The sequence below is a fragment of the Salvelinus alpinus genome, chromosome 20, assembly GCF_045679555.1.
Source record: "Salvelinus alpinus chromosome 20, SLU_Salpinus.1, whole genome shotgun sequence".
NCBI lineage: Eukaryota > Metazoa > Chordata > Actinopteri > Salmoniformes > Salmonidae > Salvelinus > Salvelinus alpinus.
The window spans coordinates 22904530-22930905 of record NC_092105.1 but is presented as its reverse complement, the minus strand read 5'-3'; the positions used below and the strand labels follow the sequence as shown (position 1 = coordinate 22930905).

The following is a 26376-nucleotide window of genomic DNA, read 5'->3' as shown; positions in this document are numbered from 1 at the left end:
CTATTACTCAATTCCAATATAGCGTAATTAAATAGGTATTGCACTTGATTAGGCACTGTCCCCACTAATAAGGATTCTCCAAGTAGCTCGTATTTAATGGAATATTTCCAATACTGAGATGGTATGATGGGCTGAAGTAGGAGTGAATAGCCCACTACTGCCATACAGTGGCGGAGAGAGGAACCGCAGTGACAACTAAATATCACCCTGTTGTGTATTCTAAACAATGACTAAATGTATTAGGAAGTATATACAGTTGAAGTCAGAAGTTTACATACACATAGGTTGGATTCATTAAAACTTGTTTTTCAACCACTCCACACATTTCTTGTCAACAAACTGTAGTTTTGGCAAGTTGGTTAGGACATCTACTTTGTGCATGACACAAGTCATTTTTCCAAAAATTGTTTACAGACAGATTATTTAACTTATAATTAATTCACTGTATCACAATTCCAATGGGTCAGAAGTTTACATACACTAAGTTGACTGTGCCTTTGAACAGCTTGGAAAATTCCTGAAAATGATGTCATGGCTTTAGAAGCTTCTGATAGGCTAATTGACATCATTTAAGTCAATTGGAGTTGTACCTGTGGATGTATTTCAAGGCCTACATTCAAACTCAGTGCCTCTTTGCTTGACATCATGGAAAAATCAAAAGAAATCAGCCAAGACCTCAGAAAAAGAATTGTAGACCTCCACAAGTCCGGTTCATCATTGGGAGCAATTCCAAACGCCTGAAGGTACGACGTTCATCTGTACAAACAATAGTAAGCAAGTGTAAACACCATGGGACCACGCAGCCGTCATACCGCTCAGGAAGGAGATGCGTTCTGTCTCCTAGAGATGAACGTACTTTGGTGCAAAAAGTGTGAATCAATCCCAGAACAGCAAGGACCTTGTGAAGATGCTGGAGTAAACAGGTACAAAAATATCAATATCCACAGTAAAACGAGTCCTATATCGACATAACCTGAAAGGCCGCTCAGCAAGGAAGAAGCCACTGCCCCAAAACTGCCATAAAAAAGCCAGACTACGGTTTGCAACTGCACATGGGGACAAAGATCGAACTTTTTGGAGAAATGTCCTCTGGTCTGATGAAACAAAAATAGAACTGTTTGGCCATAATGACTATCGTTATGTTTGGAGGAAAAATGGGGTCGCTTGCAAGCCGAAGAACACCATCCCAACCATGAAGCACGGGGGTGGCAGCATCTTGTTGTGGGGGTGCTTTGCAGCAGGAGGGACTGGTGCACTGCACAAAATAGATGGCATCATGAGGAAATAAAATTAGGTTGATATATTGAAGCAACATCTCAAGACATCAGTCAGGAAGTTAAAGCTTGGTCGCAAATGGGTCTTCCAAATGGACAATGACCCCAAGCATACTTCCAAAGTTGTGGCAAAATGGCTTAAGAACAACAAAGTCAAGGTATTGGAGTGGCCATCACAAAGCCCTGACCTCAATCCTATAGAAAATTTGTGGGCAGAACTGAAAAAATGTATGCGAGCAAGGAGGCCTACAAACCTGACTCAGTTACACCAGCTCTGTCAGGAGCACCCAACTTATTGTGGGAAGCTTGTGGAAGGCTACCCGAAACGTTTGACCCAAGTTAAACAATTTAAAGGCAGTGCTACCAAATACTAATTGAGTGTATGTAAACTTCTGACCCACTGGGAATGTGATGAAAGAAATTAAAGCTGAAATAAATTATTCTCCCTTCTATTATTCTGACATTTCACATTCTTAAAATAAAGTGTTGATCCTAACTGACCTAAGACAGGGAATTTTTACTAGGATTAAATGTCAGGAATTGTGAAAAACTGAGTTTAAATGTATTTGGCTAAGGTGTATGTAAACTTTCAAATTCCAACTTCAACTGTATGTTATGCTTTGTATTCAGGATAGAAACCTCATAACTGTTGTTAATATTGTACGACATATTAAGTTATTCCAGTGTTATTTATTTCACAATATAAATAATGGTCTTTCAAATACATGAAATGCACTAAGTCAGTCTTGTGATGTAACATGCACATGCAAAACAATAGAAACGACAGAATAGTTAGCTACAGTAGCGGATCACAACAAATATTGTTTTGTGTAGTGTGTATAAAATCTACAGCTTGAAAATAGAAATTCATAAGTAATGCTGCGGCCTTTCAAGTTTACTGTTTCTTAATTAATTTCTTCTCACATTTATCCACACTGTCCCACTTCTTTCTCAGTATTTCGTTCATCATCTGAAAGTGTTGATTCGTAGACACATGATGTCTGGTGGGGGTAGAGGTGTCCTGGCCCTGTCCCTCAGAGCTCCACTGTCCTGAGGTGGCCCCGGGGCGAGCCTGTCCCCCCCACTGCTGTTATTGTTCCCCCCACTGCCGTTATGACACTCTGTGGCAGGCACTCTGAGGCCTCCACCGTACTTCCACAGCACGACCAGTGGGGCTTACCGGGGTGACCCTTATGGCCGTGACCACAGCCCTGGAACCCTCCTGCGCACACACAAAAAGCGAAAGTACTATTCATACTTTGTACCTGATATTTTCAGAGTAAGAGATGAAAAGCAAAGCTACCATGACCGTCTGTGTTTTATTCACTTTGGAAAATAGCAGGTGCACATCTGCAAACGCTTAGTAAATCTGGCTGGTGCATAATGTCATGGGGGACATAATGACAGACACAGAGCCGTAAAGAGTTACTGTTACCTGATGTGACATTTCCCATTCTGCACATACTTAGCGTACCGGTCCTTCAGTAGCCTTTAGTAGCCTTTACTCTGCTGCACATACTTGGCATACTGCCCCTAGAGGACATACCTAGCATTATCCCTGCACCAGTACTAGATGTGGCCTTGCCATTGAGTTCTGCAGATAAGTGTATATTTCCTATTCAGCGTGCCTATATATCCCATTTTAAACATACCTAGCCAAGTACCCTGTACTCTGCTGTACCTACCTGGCATGGTTCCCATGCAGCCACAACGGGCCTCTTTAGAACCCCCACTGGAGCAGAAGGAACAGCAGTGGAACGTTCCACGGTGCCACCGGACCTGTCTCCTCACATTCAGGACAAAGGGGGAACCCTGGAGGGTGAAGCGATTGCCAGGGTCATTAAGTAAGCCTGCTTACTAGTATTATTACTAAATCCTGATTGTCATGATTACCGTCATTATCATTATCAAATACTGTACAGTACCTTAACATGTAGGGCCTTGACACACACCCACACAGAGTAGGCCCCTGGCTCCATGGGGGTGTAGGAGACAGTATAGGAGCCATCACTGTTATCCACCACCGCCGCCTCCACTCTGCTGCAGAGGACACAAGTAATTAACAGCAGCAGATATATTTGATGATGTAGTTATAACGCATGGTACAACTTACAAAGCATGTATGACCCCTTTATAACAGCATCATCTCATAATGATCCGGACTCAATAACACATGATCATCAAGATTAGCTCAATTAGATCAGAAACCCGGCACACCCAGTAGTACAGAGAACTTGGTAGATGTGTGTGCTGCAGATCATCTGGTTCCTCACCAGTCTTTCTTCTCCTTGTGGACCATACTGACCAGGACAGCTTCCCCTCCATGACCCATCTGCTCCCCAGCAGAGTCTCTACACACCAGGGTGAACTCCCCTCTCTGGCCTTCCCTGCCACGCTGCAGACCTGGGGGCAGGGACAGGTTAAAGGTCAGTCTCTCTTTCACACACACACACAAACAGAGACACACACGTACGTATTTCTTCCCTCTCAGAGCTGACAAAGATTGTTTCCCCCTGAAAGACCTGTTAGGATAGCACTTGAGTAGAAAGCTCTGTCTATACATAAGCACATAAAGCCACACTGATCTAGACACTGGTGGTGTGGCTTTGTGTGTGTGTTCTGGTGACAGCCATGCACCCTGTCACACTGCACCAGCAGCTGTTGCTCTTAACACACAATTTACTGTTTGACATGTCCTACACTACAGTGGGCCAAACCCCTGACTTCAATCTTTTATCGCAGAGCCTGTGTGGTTTTAACATGGGCACACATTTGTAAATACTGTATGATTGATAAGAGTGGCTTAAGCCTGTATTTCCTGATGTGTTGATACTACAGCCTTGTGTAATCTACAGCTTTGTTTATAAACGCTAAACATGGGCACCAATCCTATAACATCTATATCCTTAAGCCCAGAAACTGGGGAAGTAAAGAAACAGTGACATGTGCTGCAGGTTCTCTTTTCCAACTCTTATCACAAACACTCTCCAAGGCCCTGTAGTAGGCACAGACAAAACACACACACCTGCTTTATGGATTGACATCTGTCCATACATTTAAATGAATATGACTAGTGGCAGTTGACTTTGACACAGAGAGAGTCTCTATTTGCTGAAGCCATGCATCTCCAGCTCAGCTCAGCAGGCAAACATTAGCCACAGCAGGGAATAGCACAGTGGGCATGCTGCTACAGAGCGGTGTGTGTGTGTGAGTGAGTGGGTGAGTGAGTGAGTGAGTGAGTGAGTGAGTGAGTGAGTGAGTGAGTGAGTGAGTGACTGAGTGACTGAGTGAGTGGTATATCTCAAATACCTGTGTTTTGACAAAGCAAATAACTGCCACTTGAAATGTTTCCATAAAGACCAGGAATGTCATCCACTACTTATCCTTTACATACTGTATAATTGCCTAAGGCCTCTGTTTGAGTGTGTGTGTGTGTGTGTGTGTGTGTGTGTGTGTGTGTGTGTGTGTGTGTGTGTGTGTGTGTGTGTGTGTGTGTGTGTGTGTGTGCGTGTGTGCGTGTGTGGCTATAGGTTATCTAATAAGTGGTGAAATTATAGGTACATACAGCAGCAATACTGTAATTACATAATAATAACAATTCCTTTGTGTGCATGCATGCGTGCGTATGTAGGTCTGTTGTAAAAGAGCATCTCCTAAATATAGTTAAAGAGGTTGCCTTCAGGGTTGTTAAAAGTGGGACAGGAGACCTGCCTCAGAATTAGGGGCTAGGGGAAATATGGCATAGGGGCTAAGGGTTGTTTCTGGATGGGACCTTGGTTGGGGTCTCACCTTCCCCTTCAATGGTGCACCTGCTGAGCTCCAGGGTCTTGGTGTGGATCACCCCCACCATCGGGTACCCCGCCACCTCGCCTGCACTCTCCCGTGGCAGGAAGCAAATACTGCTCCCGTCATCGGGGCAGACGGTTTCTGGGGGGGGGTTGTAGCCTGTCTCCATCAGGACAGCCAGCCTGCGGAGGGTCACGTCCTTAGCACTGAGGATTTCTGCGTCCGACCCGCACGTCAGCAGCCGCTCGGCAAACTCCACCCCCCCGCGGGTGTCCGACAGGGCCTGCTGCAGCTGCGCCCTCTGCAGATGGAGATGACTCCTGCGCTGCAGACCCAGCTCCTCTAAGCGCCGTAGCAGCAACAGGCAGTGCGACTCCACAGCGCTAGCATAGCCTCGTGCGAAGGAACGCACCTCGTCCACCGCCGCATCCACCCTGGTCTGCAAGGCCTCCTGGGATAGGTCCACCTTCCGCATTGACTCCTCCAGCTGGTCCAGCCGTGGCCGCAGGCGCCCGGTAACCAAATCCCGGATACGGCCCCCATGGCGATCGATGACATCACGTGTGGGGAGGCAGCGGTGGTCGCGGTGGAAGGTGGCGGCACACTCCAGGCAGACAGGTAGGTCACAGGGCTCACAGAAGAGACGCAGCTCCTGGCCAGGGTGGAGGGAGCACAGGACGGGCCGAGAGAGACAACCCTGGGTCTTCAGGTCCTCCAGACACTGGACGGTGTGAGACGACGTCCTCTTCTGTCTCCTGGGGAGGAAAGAAGGTGGAGATTGTGAACTCATAGGTTCCACTTTATTACACTGTAATTGCATGTAGCCTACCTGCCTACAGCTATCATGTAATAAAAGGCAAGTAGCCAGCTCATAGCTTGCAACAATGTTGAAACATTGAACATGAGTTATAAATATATTTTTTTGCACTCACCTGTGTGCTTGAATACAAAACTCACAGAGGTTGACACTGCACACCTCACAACGCTTCTCTGCGTCCCCGTCGTTGCACAGGTCGCATACCACAGAGTTCTTGCTCATCAGCGTCTCCAGAAACACTTCGTCCAGGGCCAAGTGGTCAGTGGTCAGCCCGTCCACTCCGGACAACGGGATGTCCACCTCGGAGTCACACTCCGGACAGAGAACCGTGACGGCAGAGGAGGGCGGCTCGCCTTCCAGAGGGACCGCTTTACCATTGTGTACTCCCGAAGACACCGAAAATGGTTCCAGTTGACGAACACAGTCTGCGCAGAAGGTGTGTAAACACTGCATAATTTTAGGCTCGCGATATAAACATTTACAAACGCGGCACACTGCCCTCGCATTGATCACGACGTCCCGGTTATCTCCGTTTTTAGAGCTCGAGTTTGTGGTCGCGGTTGGCGAGGAATCCACATCTTTTCCCAAAATTTGGTCACAATGTGACATTGTGTTTTATACTATTGTCTCGTTTCTTTCAAAACAATTTGTTGCCGGATTTTGTTTAAGAATAAAAAATACCGGTGTCAGAAATCGACCTAGGCTACCAATTTGCAACTATATCAGTAGCCTAGGTTACAGTTAACGTTAGTAGGCAACAGAAACCCCCAGCATACATACCGTAACTACAAAATAACATTCAGTGTAGGACTATATAGGCCTATAACTATTGTTACACTGTTTCCTACACCCTCAACTTTTCTTCCGTAAAACTCCACACTAGGTACGTTCTCTTTTCCTTGAAACTTGAAACCCTCTTCTCCAGTCCAATGAAAAACAGCCTTTACACCCCCAGGCGTGGTTTGAAGTTGAACCCGATCTGAAGCAGAGAACTAAACGACGTCCCAGGCCCCTCAACTCAGCAGAGACAGAATATCCTTCCCGCAGGCCCCATCTACTGGTTTGAAAGACCATGCATGGCCCATGCAGCTATCACAGAATGAACTTCAACAAGCACCAAACTCAAACCATTTAAAATAATTTACATTTTATTGTAAAAACTATAGTCCTATAGATTCACGTGTTACACTGATAGCCCAGTAGACTGATTGCCACAGTGAATCCCATAGAAACAAAAAGGAATTGTTATTATTATGTAATTACAGTATTGCTGCTGTATGTACCTATAATTTCACCACTTATTAGATAACCTATAGCCACGCACGCACGTGCACACATGCGCGCACACACACACACACACACACACACACACACACACACACACTGTATTTCCACGTGTTATATCCAACATAAATTCCATCAGACTCCAGGCAGCCCAAGGCTAGTGGATAATGCCAGACTAGTTCACTTTACCACAGTACTTTTAGTAACCTTGTCTGTAGGCTATGAGGAGCAGTTGGTGTCTATGTGTTTATCAGATTAGCTGGTAGATCCAGAGAAAAACACTGGCCGTAGCTGCGAGAACGTGCCATTGAGGTAGTAGTATGGGTGGTGCAGCTGAAGTATTGAAGGAGAAGAAAGTCCTTGCTGATATCTCTGTATCTGTAATAAAAAAAGATGCCGACTGTACAGTATGCACACTGCCAAACATACACTGAGCATCCCAACATTAGGACCCCCCCCCCCCCCCCCCCCCCCAGAACAGCCTAAATTCATCAGGGCATGGACTCTACAAGGTGTCGAAATCATAGGGATGCTGGCCCATGTTGACTGCTGATGCTTCCCACAGTTGTGTCAAATTGGCTGCATGTCCTTTGGGTGGTGGACAATTCTTGATACACACGGGAAACTGTTGACCGTGAAAAACCCTGCAGCAGCATTTCTTGACACAAACTGGTGTGCCTGGCACCTGCTACCATACCCCGTTCAAAGGCACTTAAAAGTTTTGTCCTGCCCATTCGCCCTCTGAATGGCACACATACACAATCCATGTCTTAAAGGCTTAAAAATCCTTCTTTAAAGTGACATCAATATGGGATGATAGCTTTCACCTGAATTCACCTGTTCAGTCTATGTCATGGAAAGAGCAGGTGTTTTTAATGTTTTGTATACTCAATTACTTATGTTAGTAAAGTCCTAGAGAGCTCCCAGTCATTGGTAGGGATAAACGCCACTTTAATTGCATCTTTATTTTTTGTTTAGTTGTCATGTTTGGCCGGGTTGTTGTGGTGAAATAGACTGAAGAGGGTGTAGGTGTCCTCTGAGTGAGTGACTTAACTTGTGTAAGTGTTTTTAAACTGGGTGAGAGTTGTCTAACATGCAGTTCTCATCCAGGTATTTTCTCAGTATAAAATTGTATTTTCTCTGAAAGGTGTTTACTGGACCTTTGACGGTTGCCTGGGAGACAGCCTTCACCAGAGGGTTTTGGATGATGCAGGTGTAGCTGCCATACAATTTGATTGGCTGAAGGGAGCTGATGAATCGAGTTATCCCGGCGGAGTTGTTGAAGAAGCTAGTTTCACTCTCGTTCAGGACGTTGTCATTGACGTCCAACCAGGTGACGTTTGGTTTGGGGAACCATCTCTCTGCCTCTGCCGTTAGGGTAGTGTTTACCCGCTTGAATTTGGGGGCTGAGAAAGCTGAAGTGAAGCATATTTTCAGAGTAAGCTACTTTGTGTGCAGTTCAATATTCAGTGTGAAATATTGAGAATGCCTAACAAGTTGGCTCCTTACCTGCAGCTCTGAGGTTAACACTGGCAGTTCCCGAGCAACTAGGAGTGCTCACACTGCAGTAGTACACCCCATTGTCTCCCACTTTTACGTCCCTCAGCAACAGGGAGGCATTGCCTCCACCTATGGCATCTGAGAACAGCAGGGTTCTATTTTTAAACTGGGGGTTTTGCTCCGTCAGCTGGACTGCTCCTTTATCGTACTTGTACACCACTTCACTTAGCCCCTCCTTCGTCCAGGTGATTGACACCTGACTGGTCGATTCCCTGCTGTTAGTGGAAGTCTTGAACTTGCAGCTCAAGATGACATCCTCCCCCAAGTTCCCGATGGGCCACTTGTCAATGCTATCCACAGTGCCCTTGGAACCTCCCAAACCCTGACCTAGAGGACAGCACACAGCAGAACACAACATACAGGAGGCTTCATTTCCATACTTAGAAATGTGTGCAGTTCGTAGGGACTATAGTTACACACACACACTGGCAAACGCACACAGGTACACATGCAATCTCACATATGTTCAAATACATGTTAACAGAGACATTACATGAATATTGACAATGATGGTGACACAAGTCAATATATATGCTCACTACATACCTGAAAATGACACAGACAAGATGAGAATGATGAGTCCAGCAGTTACGAAGATACTGACTATCAAGCTGCAAATGGAGATGGGGGTGAAAATATCAAGAACTTTCCAAGTCAATTGAACATCACAATATCCAATGATTAATTAATCTCACTATGCATTTGTTGGTGATAAAAAGCACAGCTGTTGCTGGGCCTCAAACAACAACAACCATATATATATATTTTTAAACACATTGAATAGAGGCCTCACCCCCAGAAGATTATCTGTCCAAATGAGGCCATGGCTCCTCAATGGTAGCTGGCTCTTTTTTAGCAGGGTTATGATAGTTCCAGCTGCTCCCTTTACCAGTCCACATACAGTATCCATGTGATGTGTCGTCTACAGCAGCTACATACTGTATGAGATTGACTGTAGCTCCACATGTGAAGTCCACACCCACTGTATGTCATTCATGTAATATCAAACCCTGTACTCAGGAAAGCGAGGACTCTCCTTGAGTCAATATTGTCACTTAGGTGTGTGTGCACTGCTTACTGACTTTCCATTAACCGTTTTGACCAGAGGGAAGAAATAGGGATATAATCAGACTTACTTGGCATAAGCCCTTGGCTCCATAGGAGCGTAGACCATTGACTGATCCTCAACACGAGGGCCCCACTGGGGTACGTGCTCAGCCCCCTCCTGTACTCCATGTTCACCCAGGACTGAGTGGCCACGCACGTCTCCAACTCAATCACAAAGTTTGCTGACGACACAACAGCGGTAGGCCTGATTACCAACAACGACAAGACAGCCTACAGGGCAGAGGTGAGTGCCTTGGTGGAGTGGTGCCAGGAAAATAACCTCTCCCTCAATGTCAACAAATCGAAGGTGCTGATCGTAGACTGCAGGAGACAGCAGAGAGAGCAAGCCCCCATCCACATTGACGGGGCCGCAGTGGAGAGGGTCAAAAGCTTCCAAGTTCCGCAGCATGCACATTACTGAGGACCTGAAATGGTCCCTTCAAGTTTTAATGTCACGTGCACAAGTACAGTGAAATGCCTTTCTTGCAATCTCTAAACACAACAAAGCAGTAATTAATAACAACATAATACTAAAAATAACATACGGTAGAATAAAAACACACAAGCAAGAAAGTTCTATTACCATATTTACAATGTGCAGGGATACTGAAGTGATAGAGGGAGATATGTATAGGGGTAAGGTGACAAGGTATAAGGATCTATGATAAATATGATAAACTGAGTAGCGGCAGCGTATATGATGATTGTATGTGAGTGGGTGTGCGTGTGTGTAGAATCAGTATACATTTATTTGCATATTATGTGTGTGTGAGCAAATTATGAAGTGAGTGTTTCTTTGTGTGTGTGTTGGAGTGCCAGTGTGTGTGAGTGTGTAGGGCCCTTTGAGTGTGCATAGAGACAGGTCAAAAATAAAAGGGTCAACTCAGATCTGTGTAGACATTTGTTTAGCTATTTAGCAGTCTTATCGTTTGGGGAAAGAAGCTGTTGAGGAGCCTGTTGGTGACAGACTTGATGCCAGCACCTCTTCAACCTCAGGAGGCTGAAGAAATTTGGCTTTGCCCCTAAGACCCTCACAAAATACTACAGATGCCCCATTGAGAGCATCCTGTCGGGCTGTATCATCACCTGGTACGGCAATTGCACCGTCTGCAATTGCAGGGCTCTCCAGAGGGTGGTGCGGTCACCCCAACACCTCATCGGGGGCACACTGCCTGCCCTCCACGACATCTATAAGGAGGAGGCAGTACAGGTGCATCAAAGCTGGGACAGAGAGACTGATAAACAGCTTATAGTGTATCTGCAGGCCATCAGACTGTTAAACAGTCACCACTAGCCGGCCTCCACCCAGTACCCTGCCCTGAACCTTAGACACTGTCACTAGCCGGCTATCACCCTCTACACTACCCTGTGCCTTAGAGATCGCTGACCTACAGTTGAACTATGAAGTTTACCAACACCTTAGCCAAATACATTTAAACTCAATTTTTCACAATTCCTGACATTTAATCCTAGTAAAAATTCCCTGTCTTAGGTCAGTTAGGATCACCACTATATTTTAAGAATGTGAAATGTCAAAATAATAGTAGAGAGAATATTTTATTTCAGCTTTTATTTATTTCATCACATTCCCAGTGGGTAGGAGGTTTACATACACTCAATTACTATTTTATAGCATTGCCTTTAAATTGTTTAACTTGGGTCAAATGTTTTGGGTAGCCTTCCACAAGCTTCCCACAATAAGTTGGGTGCTCCTGACAGAGCTGGTGTAACTGAGTCAGGTTTGTAGGCCTCCTTGCTCGCACACACTTTTTCAGTTCTGCCCACAAATTGTCTATAGAATTGAGGTCAGGGCTTTGTGATGGCCACTCCAATACCTTGACTTTGTTGTCCTTAAGCCATTTTGCCACAACTTTGGAAGTATGCTTGGGGTCATTGTCCATTTGGAAGACCCATTTGCGACCTAGCTTTAACTTCTTGACTGATGTCTTGAGATGTGGCTTCAATATATTCACATCATTTTATTTCCTCATGATGCCATCTATTTTGTGCAGTGCACCAGTCCTTCCTGCAGCAAAGCACCCCCACAACATGATGCTGCCACCCCCGTGCTTCACGGTTGGGATGATGTTCTTCGGCTTTTAAGCGTCCCCCTTTTTCCTCCAAACAGAACGATGGTCATTATGGCCAAACAGTTATATTTTTGTTTCATCAGACCAGAGGACATTTCTCCAAAAAGTACGATCTTTGTCCCCATGTGCAGTTGCAAACCGTAGTCTGGCTTTTTTATTCCGGTTTTGGAGCAATGGCTTCTTCCTTGCTGAGCAGCCTTTCAGGTCATTTCGATATAGGACTCGTGGTTATTGTGGTTATTGTGGTTATTGATACTTTTGTACCTGTTTCCTCCAGCATCTTCACATGGTCCTTTGCTGTTGTTCTGGTATTGATTTGTACTTTTCGCACCAAAGTACGTTCATCTCTAGGAGACAGAACGCGTCTACTTCCTGAGTGGTATGACGGCTGCGTGGTCCCATGGTGTTTATACTTGCGTAATATTGTTTGTACAGATGAACATGGTACCTTCAGGTGTTTGGAAATTGCTCCCAAGGATGAACCAGACTTGTGGAGGTCTACAATTCTTTTCTGAGGTCTTGGCTGATTTTTTTGATGTCAAGCAAAGAGGCACTGAGTTTGAAGGTAGGCCTTCAAATACATCCACAGGTACACCTCCAATTGACTCAAATGATGTCAATTAGTCTGTCAGAAGCTTTGAAAGCCATGACATCATTTTCTGGAATTTTCCAAGCTGTTTAATGGCACAGTCAATTTAGTGTATATAAACTTCTGACCCACTGGAATTGTGATACAGTGAATTATAAGTGAAATAATCTGTCTGTAAACAATTGTTGGAAACATTACTTGGGTCATGCACAAAGTAGATGTCCTAACCGACTTGCCAAAACTACAGTTTGTTAACAAGAAATTTGTGGAGTGGTTGAAGACGAGTTTTAATGACTCCAACCTAAGTGTATGTAAACTTCCGACTTCAACTGTATGTACAGTGGGGGGGGAAAGTATGTGAATCCTTTAGAATTCCTTGGATTTCTGCATAAATTGGTCATAACATTTTATCTGATCTTTATCTTAGTCACAAAAATAGACAAACACAGTCTGCTTAAACTAATAACACACAAACAATTATAATGTTTCATGTCTGTATTGAATACACCGTGTAAACATTCACAGTGCAGGTTGGAAAAAGTATGTGAACCCTTGGATTAAATAACAGGTTGACCCTCCTTTGGAAGCAATAACCTCCACCAAACGTTTTCTGTAGTTGCGGATCAGACCTGCACAACGGTCAAGAGGAATTTTGGACCATTTCTTCCTACAAAACTGTTTCAGTTCCACAATATTCTTGGGATGTCTGGTGTGAACTGCTCTCTTGAGGTCATGCCACACCGTCTCAATCGGGTTGAGGTCAGGACTGACTGGGCCACTCCAGAAGGCGTATTTTCTTCTGTTGAAGCCATTCTGTTGTTGATTTACTTCTGTCTTTCGGGTTGTTGTCCTGTTGCATCACCTAACTTCTGTTGAGCTTCAATTGGCAGACAGATGGCCTTACATTCTCCTGCAAAATGTCTTGATAAACTTTGGAATACATTTTTCCGTCGATCATAGCAAGCTGTCCAGGCCCTGAGGCAGCAAAACTGTGCCATTACACATACCTGGTTCCAATTCCTCACTGATTGTGTTTGTATAAATATGCCCTTTGTGTCCCCATTGGGCTGTCGATTATTGTTCCCATGTCCATTATTGTTCCCATGTCCATTGGTCGTGTGAGTACCTATGCGTTGTCTCAGCCTGTGCTGCGTGTTTTGTGGATTACGGATCTCGTCCCGTGTCGTTCTACGAGGTTTACCCTCGCTCTTTTGTTTGGGTACATCCCAGTGTTTTGTATAAATGTTTGTTTTGGGTGTATTAAAAACTCAGAATTTATTCCTGCGCCTCTCTCCAAATCCTTTACACAAGCGTGACAATGATCCATCCACCATAGTTTACAGTTGGGATGAGGTTTTGATGTTGGTGTGCTGTGCCTTTTTTTCTACATTGTTCCTTCCAAACAACTCAACTGGAGTTTCATCTGTCCACAGAATATTTTGCCAGTAGTGCTGTGGAACATCCAGGTGCTCTTTTGCGAACTTCAGACGTGCAGCAATGTATTTTTTTGGACAGCATTGGCTTCTTCCATGGTGTCCTCCCATGAGCACCATTCTTGGTTAGTGTTTTATGTATTGTAGACTCGTCAACAGCGCATATTCCAGAGATTTCTGTAAGTCTTTAGCTGAAACATTAGTATTCTTCTTAACCTCATTAAGCATTCTGCGCTGTGCTCTTGCAGTCATCTTTGCAGGACAGCCACTACTAGGGCGAGGAGCAACAGTGCGTAGATTTCTTCATTTATAGACAATTTGTCTTTCCGTGGACTGACGTTGAGATACTTTTGTAAACCTTTCCAGCTTCATGAGGTCTCTTTTGTTCCAGGCATGGTTCACATCAGGCAATGCTTCTTGTGAGTAGCAAACTCACATCTTGTGAGTTTTTTTTATGGGGCAGGGCAGCTCTAACCAAAATCTCCAATCTCGTCTCATTGATTCGACTACAGGTTAGTTGAGTCCTGACTGAAGTTATTAGCCTAGGGGTTCACATAATTTTTTACAACCTACACTGAAGGTTTAAATTATGTTTTCAATATAGACAAGAAAAATACAATAATTTGTTTGTATTTAGTTTAAGCACACTGTGTCTATTGTGACTTAGATGAAGATCAGATCAAATTTTATGACCAATTTATGCAGAAATCCAGGTAATTCCAGAGGGTACATACTTTTTCTTGCCACTGTATATACTGTATTCTAGTCATGGTTCATCCTACATAACTACTGGTATACACACCTTTTCTATTCACATACTGTCCATACTGTTTTTACACACATTCACATTTAGATTCCGGACTCAGGTCTGGTAACTAATTTCCTGCAATTCCATTTTGATATGGAGTGTTGTGCTGTGTATTTATATACTGTATTCTCGACATAGCTCATTCTAATATTTCTACTACTGTACATTGCATTTTAGTGACTGTTTATAAACACTGCATATTTATTCATATACTGAATTCTTGACATAGCTCACTCTAATATACCGTACCAGTCAAAAGTACACACCTACAGTACTCATTCCAGGGTTTTTCTTGATTTTTACTATTTTCTACATTGTAGAATAATAGTGAAGACATCAAAACTATGAAATAACAAATATGGCATCATGTAAGCATAAGTGTTAAACAAATCAAAATATCCACCTTTTGTGTTGACAGCTTTGCACACTCTTGGCATTCTCTCAACCAGATTCACGAGAGTCATCTGGAATGCATTTCAATTAACAGGTGCACCTTGTTAAGTTAATTTGTGGAATTTCTTTCCTTAATGCATTTGAGCCAATCAGTTGTGTTGTGACAGGGTAGGGGTGTTATAGAGAAAATAGCCCTATTTGGTGAAAGACCAAGTCCATATTATGGCAAGAACAGCTCAAACAAGCAAAGAGAAACAACAGTCCATTACAGACACGAAGGTCAGTCAATCTGGAAAATGTCAAGAACTTTCTTCAAGTGCAGTCGCAAAAACCATCAAGCGCTATGATGGAACTGGTTCTCATGAGTACCGCCACTGGAAAGTTAGTCAGAGTTACCTCTGCTGCAGAGGATAAGTTCATTAGAGTTAACTGCACCTCAGATTGCAGCCCAAATAAATGCTTCAGAGTTGAATTAACAGAAACATCTCAACATCAACTGTGCAGAGGTGACTTCGTGAATAAGGCCTTCATGGTCAAATTGCTGCAAAGAAACCACTACTAAAGGACACCAATAAGAAGAGACTTGCTTTTTGCCAAGAAACATGAGCAATGGGCATTAAACCAGTGGAAATCTGTCCTTTGGTCTGATGAGTCCAAATTTGAGATTTTGGGCATTAGGCAGGCTCGAGGTCAGGGCAGGAAGAATGGTCAGGCAGGCGGGTTCGGTGTCAGGACAGGCAAGGGTCAAAAACAGGAGGACTAGGAAAAACAGACTGGGAAAAATTGGAGCTAGGACATAAACGCTGGTTGACTTGGCAAACAAGACAAACTGGCACAAAGAGACAGAAAACACAGGTATAACTACACCAGGGATGATGAGCGACACCTGGTGGGGGTGGAGACAAGCACAAGGACAGGTGAAACAGGTCAGGGCGTGACAATAACATTAACTTAACTGTGTACGCGACCAATAAACTTTGATTTGATTTGACGAATGTCCTCCAGCTGACTTGGTTCAGGGAAAGTTTTTTCCAATTGAGGCCGCTCTCTGCCATCTCTGCCTGGACGTCTCCCCTCCAAGTGTTTCTGCAACCCCTCTTCCCCATGGGGCTTCCATTTCAGGGACTCGCAAGGGTGTTGGAGGCCAGTTTTCGTAGGGTGTGTCCAATCCAACTCCACTTTCTTCTTTCTATTTGTAGTTCAAAGGGTTCCCGTCCATTTCTCAATCAGTGGAATCGGTTCGACATCTTTGTTATTGAGGTGGCGTAGTACAGTTGACATCTGTTTGGTTGATCTCCATGTTTCGGATCCATACAACATCACCTGTTTCACATTTAAGATGTCCAGTTCTTCAATTCAGGATGTAGTCTTAACTTAAATTCCAATTCCAATTTTCCTCAATGCTTCCTCAAGAATTTGGAATTGGAGTTTCAGTTTACTTCCTCAATTGACTGAATTGGAATGGTATTGACCCCAACCCTGGATATCATTTATGCACCATGTTCTCCATGAATCTATTACAGAAATTGACACTGTGATTTAATAGATCTACAGATTTATATTAAAACATCTTAGAAGTGGCACAATGTTGGGTTACATTATGACATGCCTTTAATGAGCTCCACTTCCCTTTTACTGAGCTCCACTTCCCTTTAATGCCGTTATTGCCACACTTCGGTATTCCAGTAGAATGTTGATTTTGATGTGTCAGTGCATTCCTGCTAATATCATGCTATCTTCATCACTGGTGCAATCTAAAAAATTACAAAGACAATAGTTAATTGTTGAGTCACAGACCTCACCCAGTTTTTATTTTGGTAGAGGATGGGGTGCAAACCATGATCACATGACAGCTTTTGAAACAACTTAGGTGCTTTCCAGAGGGAACTGAAATATGACCATGTTATTTAGAGAGTCTCAACAGTTGAACACAGCAACCCATAATCCAGACATGTTGACCTCTGAACCTCAGCACCACTGATAATGATGAGTCCAGTTAACAAGAAAGTAAGGACGATCATGCTGCAAATAAATACAAATCCAAGTAATTTGAGCATCACAATATTAAGTTCCTCTCACTATGCACTTGGAAGCACAGCTATCACTGGCCTCGAATAGCAACCACAATATTTTTCCTGGAAAAACAACTTCGTAGCTATTGCTTTACCTCTAGCAGATTACTTTTTTATGTGAAGCCATGGTTTCTTCGTAGGTGTCTTTCTCGGCAGTGGGGTTATGGTTGTTCCAGTCGCTCCTTATCTTTTGCCAACAGCAGCTACTTCCAAACCCACACTATGCCATTCATGCAACTCAGGAGAGAGAGGGACTCTCCTTGGGTCAATATTTACATGTAAGTGTCCGTGTTCACCTTCAGCGGGCCGTGCTGCGCCAGAAAAGAAGCGCAGACCGTCACCGCAGTGAGGCCCCGGTGTTCGCACCGGGGGACCCGGGTCTGGCTCTCGACCCGAAACCTGCCCCTCCGCCTGCCCTGCCGGAAGCTGAGTCCGCGGTTTGAGGGGTCATTTAAAGTCCTGAGGAGAGTGAACGAGGTTTGTTATAGGTTACAGCTTCCCCCCGATTACCGTATTAACCCCTCATTCCATGTGTCTCTCCTCAGGCTGGTGGTGGCTGGCCCGCTCCAGGAGTCTGAGGTGCGTGAGGTTCCTAGCCACCTCTGGACATCGAGGGGGCCCCGGTGTACTCCGTTCGCTCCATACTGGATTCGAGGCGTCGGGCGAGGGTACTTCAGTATCTCGTGGAGTGGGAGGGGTACAGTCTGAAGGAGAGGTGCTGGGTGCCGGTCGAGGACGTTTTGGACCCTTCAATGCTGCAGGAGTTCCACCGTCTTCGTCCGGATCGCCCTGCGCCTCACCCTCCGGGTCGTCCCCGAGGCCGGTGTTGGCGCGGTGCTGGAGCCGGCGTCAAGGGGTGGGGGGTACTGTCACAACTTCCGCCGAAGTCGGTTCGTCTCCTTGTTCGGGCAGCGTTCGGCGGTCGGCGTCACCGGTCTTCTAGCCATCATCGATCCACTTTTCATTTTCCATTTGTTTTGTCATGTCTTGTCTTCCCACACACCTGGTTTCAAGTCCCTCATTAGAAGTTGTGTATTTAACCCTCTGTTCCCCCCATGTCCTTGTCCGGAATTGTTTATTATAAGTGCATGTGCACGTTTTTCTGGTGTGCGACGGGTTTTGTACCCATTGATTGTTTGTTCTGGATGCCGGTGGTTTTATGTAATAAACTGCTCCATTGTAAACCCAGTTTTTGCTCTCCTGCGCCTGACTTCCCTGCCGCCAGTACGCACCACTTACATGTAGGTTGTGCGTGAATTAGTTAATTCTATTCATTTAAATCTTGTGATTAATCATATCTTATTTTTTTTTTAATTTTATAAATAGATTTGGCTCTTCTGATATGCGAGCCGGGTCCCAACGTTCACCTACAAGAGCCGGCTCTTACGATCGACCCATCACTAGTGCCAGCTTCGCTTTGTGGTGGTAAATAGAAGGCTACGAATAATACAGATGAGAACTCTCTTGGTAGATAGTGCGGTCGACAGGTACTTTACCTAAGGAGAGAAATACCTCGAGACTTCTTTAATATTAGACATCGCGCACCAGCTGTTATTGACAAAAAGACACACACCCCCACCCCTCATCTTACCAGAGGTAGCGTTGCTGTTCTGCCGGTGCATGGAAAATCCCGCCAGCTCTATATTGTTCATTTCTTCGTTCAGCCACGTCTCGGTGAAACATAAGATGTTGCAGTTTTTAATGTCCCGTTGGTAGGATAATCTTAATATTAGATCATCAATTTTATTTTCTAATGATTGCACCTTAGCAAGAAAAATGGAAGGCATTGGGAGTTTACTCGCTCGCCTCCGGATTCTCAGAAGGATCCCCGATCTGTGTCCCCTTTTCCGGCGTCTTTCGTCACACAAAAGTTGTGGATCCGGGCCTGTTCCAGTGAAAGCAGGATATCCTGCTTTCACTGGACGCGTTTTGATAAATCTCGCTAATTTTTCAGAATAAAAGCTTGAAACTATGTCTAAAGACTGTTCACACCCTGTGGAAGCCATTGCAAAAGGAATCTGGTTGATATCCCTTTAAATGGAGGAAAGGCAGGCAATGGTACAGGGGTTTTTCAAAATAAGAGGCACTTCCGGGTTGGATTTCCTCAGGTTTTCGCCTGCAAAATCAGTTCTGTTATACTCACAGACAATATTTTGACGGTTTTGGAAACTTTAGAGTGTTTTCTATCCTAATCTGTCAATTATATGCATATTCTAGCATCTGGGCCTGAGAAATAGGCAGCTTACATTGGGAACGTTATTTTTTCCAAACATAAAAATTCTGCCCCCTAGCTTCAAGAGGTTTCAAAAGTTTCTTCCAGTCCGCTGTGAGTAATCGCTTTTCTGATGTCCAGAAGTTATTTTCGGTCATAAGAGATGGTAGCAGAAACATTGTGTACACAATAAGTAAAAAAATAAGTTACACAAAACGCAAAAGAAATAACAAAATTGCACAATTGGTTGGGAGAATGTAAAACGTCAGCCATGTTCTTCGGTGCCATCTTTTTTTTTTGTGTGTCACCAACAGTATAATCATCAATTGTTGATCCATAACCACATTACATGACATGCTGAATAAACCGAGGTGTCTGTTTAAACTACTAGCACACAACTCGGACTCCGATGCATACCCCACAAGACATGCCACTAGAGGTCTCTTCACAATCCCCAAGTCAAGAACAGACTATGGGAGGCGCACAGTACTACATAGACTCATAGAGCCTTGGCTATATGGAACTCTATTCCACATCAGGTAACTGATGCAAGCAGTAGAATCAGATTAAAAAAACAGATAAAAATACACCTTATGGAACAGCTGGGACTGTGAAGAGACACACACAAGCACAAACACACTTACACATACATATGATAAGACACATACTCTACACACACATAGACTTTGTATTGTAGTAATGTGGTAGTAGAATAGTGGCCTGAGGGAACTCAATGTGTTGTGAAAAGTGTTATGAAATGTAAAGTCATGTAATATTTGAAATTGTATATACTGTAACTGCCTTAATGTTGCTGGACCCCAGGAAGAGTAGCTGTTGCCTTGGAAGCAGCTAATAGGGATCCTTAATAAATACAAATACAGTATGTCACTGATGGAAAGAGAGGAACACTCATAGAAAGACTTGGACACTGATCCTTGAGTCAATATTTTCACTTGTCACTTGTTTTTTTGTCAGCTAACAGTACCAGTTGAACAAAGGGTCACAGAAATGTATTAGAAACTGATGGTATCATACCACCATGTAAATTCAAATAATGATAGTAGACAAGTGTTTTCATGAATACGTGACAGAAATAAAAAACTAAAAAACATTTCCCAGCTTCAGATGCTGATGCAGTTCCTATAATGTAATATGACAGCTCTAGAAGGTGAAGTGAAACGATGTGTGTGCTTTCCAGAGGGAACTTGGGTTAATGTATACTGAATAAAAGCTCTCGGACAAGATATCACCATTGAACTTTTTTGACTTTTTGAAGAGATCAAGGACATTATCTCCTTTTGAATCTCGGTAACTCCAGTAATTCCGTCTCAGACCATCTGCAGGAATACAATATTCTTTATCAGACATTCAAGAAATGAACATAACTGCCCCTCAGGCCTTTATAGAATAAAAATCTGCAATTTTAATAACTTCCTTGTGGCATTTTTACATTTGGTAAGCCACCATGGCGAATCTCCACAGTTTTGACGTTCCTCAGAGACTTCTCTCCTTGCTGACCAAAGCTGCAGGTGTATTTGTTCTCCTGGCTGTCTTCATTCTGGAGTACATATTGAACTTGAACTTTCCGTGCTTCTGCAGGCCTGCATGGGAAAGCCCACTACATATAGGCCCTCATGGCTTACTGTACATACTGTGCCCACCCACTATAATAACTTGTGCTATCGTGCTAGTTGATAAGATGTACCAGAAGACGTTTTCCAGCAAGAGATGCAGTGGGTGCTGCACGAATTATAACTGCTACAATTGCTTCTTTTCACTTACCAAACTTGTAATCACATTTCTGTCTGTAGTATTCTACTGGATAGCTGCTGTTTTCATAGATGGAGAATGGTATGTGTGCTATCAGACCAACAACCATCCAAAACAAGTGGGAATTCCCTGTAAAGAAACGGAAAACCTGACCTATGACGAGAGACTTGTCATCACTGATTACAAGACTGACTCAGTTGTAAGTAACAGTTTATATTATGTTTAGAAAGAAAAAAAATGATCAAGCAAAAAAGGCTAAATGCTGAGCAAATGTAAAAATGTTACTGACAAATGCGTCACAAATTAGATGCAATAAATTATATATTGAATACTAATAAATATCCCTGCCATTAATTAGGCATGTGAATGTGTGTTTAGGTCTAAAATATGATAATGTAAATATTTAGACTGCCCTGGGATGGATGAAAAGTGTCTGTATAACCAACTGTCATTTTAAAATATATGGTATTTGGATCAGATCTTTTCACTAACCACATTTTCATCCACAGTTTATATTGTCATGTTTGCCTTATAAAACAAATATCATGACAGGTGTGATGAAAACATAAAATGTCATATCAACTAACTGTTTTTTCGTTCGACATGGTGGGAAATATTTTTTTTGTCTCTCAAATTCTAAATGTGACAATTGCAGTGGAAAGTCCTTTATGAGCAGCAAATATTGATATAATAAACAATAATCTCTAAGAAAACTTGGAGTCATTCGATGATATTCTACATTGTACTACCACTACAACGTGTAAAAGCAGGTGTTAAATGAGGTGAACTGGAGACTGGAGTGTCACTTTAATAAGAGTTTATAGGCAGATTAAATTAGTTTTGATAAACTTCACATTGGTTAAAGTTGGAATCCGCAGTAGGGCCACTGGTTGCCCTCAACACCGTTTATATTGCCAAGCTGAGGAGCATTGTGCAGCAAGGTAAAAAAAAAAATGCAGTAGACCTAGGCTACATATTGTGCTCTTCTATCGCACGTGCAATGATGTCCGAGGGGGAAACAATTCGTTCCTTGTTTGCAGTAACTTCTTTGTTGTTGTAATATTGCAAATGGACATGGCTGTTTCACCATGAAGGATCCCAGTGTAACGGATGTGAAATGGCTAGCTAGTTAGCGGGTACGCGCTACTAGCGTTTCAATCAGTTACGTCACTTGCCCTGAAACCTAGAAGTAGTGTTGCACCTTGCTCTGCAAGGGCCGCGGCTTTTGTGGAGCGATGGGTAACGACGCTTCGTGGGTGTCAGTTGTTGATGTGTGCAGAGGGTCCCTGGTTCGCGCCTGTGTCGGGGCGAGGGGACGGTTTAAAGTTATACTGTTACATTGATGCTGTTGTTAAATGGGAAACAGCACGTTAGTTGTGCAGGGCTTAACAGTGTTGATGGCTGTCGATGGCAAAATCCCTTGCATCACATTTTCATACTGGGCCAACAAAATACAAAAATACAATACAAAATATAACATGTGTAAATACCTGTTGTTAAACGGGAAACAGCACGTTAGTTGTGCAGGGCTTAACAGTGTTGATGGCTGTCGATGGCAAAATCTGTAGCATGAAGACAACTGTGTTAGCCGTGGCTTATGTGACCATGACATCGGTGTATGCTAGCTAACACAATTATTTACAGCAATCATATGCCAAAGCACATCCCAGAAAGCCCTTCAATCCCTAACAGGTACCATATACCCACACATGTATAAAATCAGTAACATACAGCAAACTTGTACACGTTGTAAAATAGAAAATAGAAAACAGTATTCAGAACGTGACCTACCCCTTGCATCACATTTTCATACTGGGAAGACCTGACGTTCGCGATCTCCCCCTATCTGCAAGCGGGGCCAATCACAACACCCCTTATTGTCATCAGAGTTGAACTAACCAATAAGAATGCTTGAACATCAAATACACATTTCTTTAGAGGCAAGTGGAAACATAACCAACCCTGTTACACCAGCTTTAAAGGTAGACTCGGCGAAATGACTTTGCCACGAGCAGCACAGCAGTATCCCCACATGTGCACGGGTTCGCTTCGCGCAGTTCACAGTGTGAAAATAGAAGTCCTTTCTATTTCTGACGCAGATCGCACTGAAAGTCCTGCCTCTCCCATCTCCTAATTGGTTTATAGAAGCAGGTACCCACGTGCCATCTCCTCATTGGTTATTGGTTAGAAGAAAAAGCCTGGAAGGAAGAGAAATGACTAGAAACGATTTGGTTGACCGTTTTATGTGGGTTAATTGGCGGAGTAGAGGACCTTGTGCATTTCAGGTAAAATAACAACTCAATGTTTATATTCCTTGGACAAATTAGCTAGCAACAGCCAGCTAGCTAAATAGGACAAATTAGCTAGCAAGTGCAAGCTAACTAGCTAAATTGGCATAAATGTTTAATGCTTTTCGACCTGTCCCCAAATTAATATAATTGGTTCAGAGTTTGTTTTGATATTTTAACCTGCGTGTCGTGATCGCGTTTGGTGTGGGGGGACAAAATAAATTGATGCACGATGGCGCACGCGCGCAGCCGGTTTGGGTTCCGCCTCCACCGCAGGGAACCCAGCGTAGTTGTTGAGGAAATTGACCCACTATGCTGTTTACTTTCTGCATCTATGTCATATCGCTGTGTACTTTTAAGTGATGGGCGGTGATGAGCTTGATGCACATTTCCAATAAATATCTTGTTTTATTTGAAAGCTGGTGACATGATGAATGCTTGGCTGCCAATTATCCAAAAAAATGATATTGATATTATCCATACCCCTCATCCTATAACCTCCCTGTAACGAATACGCCGGGCGTTCGAAATTATGTGCAGAATGTGAATTTAATAATGAACTGCTGCAAAGGAACAGAAACGTAAGAGAAAACAATAACACTTAAGAACTGAGGGCTAAATAAAGGGGGAGAAATTGGGGTAGTGATGAAGTCCAGGTGTACCTAACAATGGTTTATCAGCGAACTGTTGTCTTCTTAAAATGCACCACAACCAGATTGGGCAAATTTTCTATTAATTGCAATAGTTTGTGTCAACACCGTTGGTAGAGTTGGATGGAAACGCATTGAACTTCTGATTTTTATTCGGTAGGCCTACAAAGAAACCTAAAGTACCATGAGCAGAAATTCCTTTATTTTTTTCAACTGAAAGACAATGCACAGAGTTTACCCATGATGTTGCAAAACGATTGACGTCATTGTTTAAGTAAAGAATGCCATATTTTGGCTTGAAGTCGGGACTGTTTCCCTTACGATATGACGTGCTAATAGTTTCAGTCTGTCTCTTTTCAGGGCTGTGTTTTATTGGAATGTTACCACCCACCAGGATGGCATTGTTTATTGATCAGAAACATCTGCAAAGTTCTTCCTCTTCTTGAGTCACGACTGAGCCAAATAATTTTTTCGCGTTAGCCTAGATTTAGCCGCCTGAGCCATGGATCAAATGAAAATAGGGGGTGCAAACTTGTGCTTTTGCCCCTCCACTTTTATATATATATATTTTTTTAACCAGAACATTAACAATTTATACTTTTGGCTAGCCTGTATAAAAAATATAAATGGTACAATTGCTTGATATGATTGCATTTTGCAACCCTGCTGCCCCGGTTGCCCTGAGATGAATTGCTTTGATTGGTGCAGCTAAACCACATGTGTTTAACCTATATTATAAACTGTGTGGTAGGCTTTAGTAGTCTGATCATCGAGCTCTGATCATTGAATTCCGAAAGGTTCGTGCATCTAGACCTACATTTAAATGTGTCTAACGTGTCCAGATTCCCTAATCCCGCTCTATATTCAAATACCAGTATGCATTCTACAAACGGTGGAATAGGCTAAATATGCTGGCTACTGCCATCAGCGGTGTTAACTAGCCATCCAACCTCTAGCAATATTCACTTGGAAATATGTGCCAATTGGATGCAAACCTAGTCAAATTTGTCAGTAGCTATCTACTTTCTTTGAAAACATAAAGGAAAACGCTGCACACTGCTGCTCATGCTCCCAGGTGATATTTATTTACAACTTTTCGACCCTTAGGTCTTCATCAGGCATTGACTTGAAACCGTTTTTATAGTTTCAATAATTCTAAATTGTTTTTTTTATCCTCATTTGAATATTGTATGTATATTACTATAAATATTGATCACATTCTGTGTATGATCATATCTTTTGATACATTGACAGTTAATATTGTGAAACTATGTTATACATTTTTACCTCCTGTTTCAGGAAGTGATGTCACTGAGTACTGCCCCTATATATAGGATCTTCCACCCCCACCTGGGATATGGATGCCTGATGAAGACCTAAGGGTTGAAACGTTGTGAATAAATATCACTTGGGAGCATGAGCAGCAGTGTGCGGCGTTTCCTTTCTGTTTGCCGACATCTCCAGCAACTGCTGAAAGTATCTGGATGTGCGTATGTTCTTCAGCGTTTGTCTTCTTTCTTTCCCAGGTCATTGGCTTGCCTCTGGTTACTGTGGGCCTTGTTTTCTGGCATTTGTGTGAGTGCTGCTTCACCTGTCTCAAAAGAACAAACAACCGTTGCCATCTTGATCAACCATATTATGAAAGGTTGTATGAAGAAATTCTTTCAGAGGAGGTAAACAATCATTTGAAGAATGAACTGCAGGAAATTGCGAAAGAGAGGGCCGAGAGGATCTGTCTTCGGCCCCTTCAGTTCATCAGGAGAGGGGATCCTGGGAATTCATGGCAAGATATTTCAAACTCTGATTTCTTTTTGTCAGACCAATATCAGGAGTCAGTGGGCACAGAAGAGTCATCTCATTCAATAGGTTACTAAAGACTCAGCCCAGTGAGCGTTATGATTTTAAAAATATATATTTTTTAAATAATTAATTTTCCGGATGTTGAAATTATGTACATTTTTCGGTTCTGAATGAAAGTTGAAAATGCAAATTTTCCAGATGTTGAAAATGCACATTCTCCAGATGTTGAAAATATGTCTTTTACATACATGGAATAACATTCATTTTCAGTTCTAAATTAAACTTGAAAGGACGTCTTCTACAGACGTTGAAAATACATATTTGTTGGGTAATTTCTTTCTAGAGCCAAATTTCAACCGTACATAGTTTTTCCTTTAAATATTACTGAAGAAATCCTTATGTCACGCTCAAAAGTTTTATTTTAAATTACAATAACATAATGA

At 43.1% G+C, this 26376-nt stretch overlaps 2 protein-coding genes and 1 long non-coding RNA gene across 5 annotated transcripts; 1 reads left to right on the top strand and 2 right to left on the bottom strand.

Annotated features, from left to right (window-relative positions):
- Positions 1-1944: 1944 nt before the first annotated feature.
- On the bottom strand, positions 1945-6863 carry LOC139546504 (E3 ubiquitin-protein ligase TRIM45-like). Of its 2 annotated transcripts, XR_011669246.1 has the most exons (7): positions 5993-6863; positions 5064-5815; positions 3548-3677; positions 3200-3314; positions 2960-3086; positions 2710-2807; positions 2367-2496 (listed from the first exon to the last, which is right to left on the bottom strand). XR_011669246.1 is itself a non-coding variant. In XM_071354949.1 (6 exons), exons 1-6 carry the CDS (start codon positions 6484-6486, stop codon positions 2309-2311), a joined length of 1806 nt encoding a protein of 601 aa, XP_071211050.1. In that variant the 5' UTR covers positions 6487-6857; the 3' UTR covers positions 1945-2308. The 2 variants fall into 2 exon arrangements, 1 of the variants encoding a protein (XP_071211050.1); XM_071354949.1 differs by lacking the exon at positions 2710-2807 and having other exon boundaries at positions 1945-2496; positions 5993-6857.
- Positions 6864-7007: 144 nt separating this feature from the next.
- LOC139546505 (V-set domain-containing T-cell activation inhibitor 1-like) lies at positions 7008-16654 on the bottom strand. 2 transcript variants are annotated; one of them, XM_071354950.1, is made up of 7 exons: positions 15152-16654; positions 10915-11016; positions 9858-10253; positions 9268-9332; positions 8671-9048; positions 8322-8576; positions 7008-7539 (listed from the first exon to the last, which is right to left on the bottom strand). In XM_071354950.1, exons 3-7 carry the CDS (start codon positions 9893-9895, stop codon positions 7412-7414), a joined length of 864 nt encoding a protein of 287 aa, XP_071211051.1. In that variant the 5' UTR covers positions 9896-10253; positions 10915-11016; positions 15152-16654; the 3' UTR covers positions 7008-7411. The 2 variants fall into 2 exon arrangements, with proteins under 2 accessions (XP_071211051.1, XP_071211053.1); XM_071354952.1 differs by lacking the exons at positions 9858-10253; positions 10915-11016; positions 15152-16654 and adding an exon at positions 9515-9806.
- A 3945-nt stretch (positions 16655-20599) lies between these two features.
- On the top strand, positions 20600-26249 carry LOC139546503 (uncharacterized). Its single transcript, XR_011669245.1, has 2 exons — positions 20600-21394; positions 25660-26249. It is a non-coding gene; the product is annotated as an uncharacterized lncRNA (long non-coding RNA).
- The last annotated feature ends 127 nt before the right edge of the window (positions 26250-26376 follow it).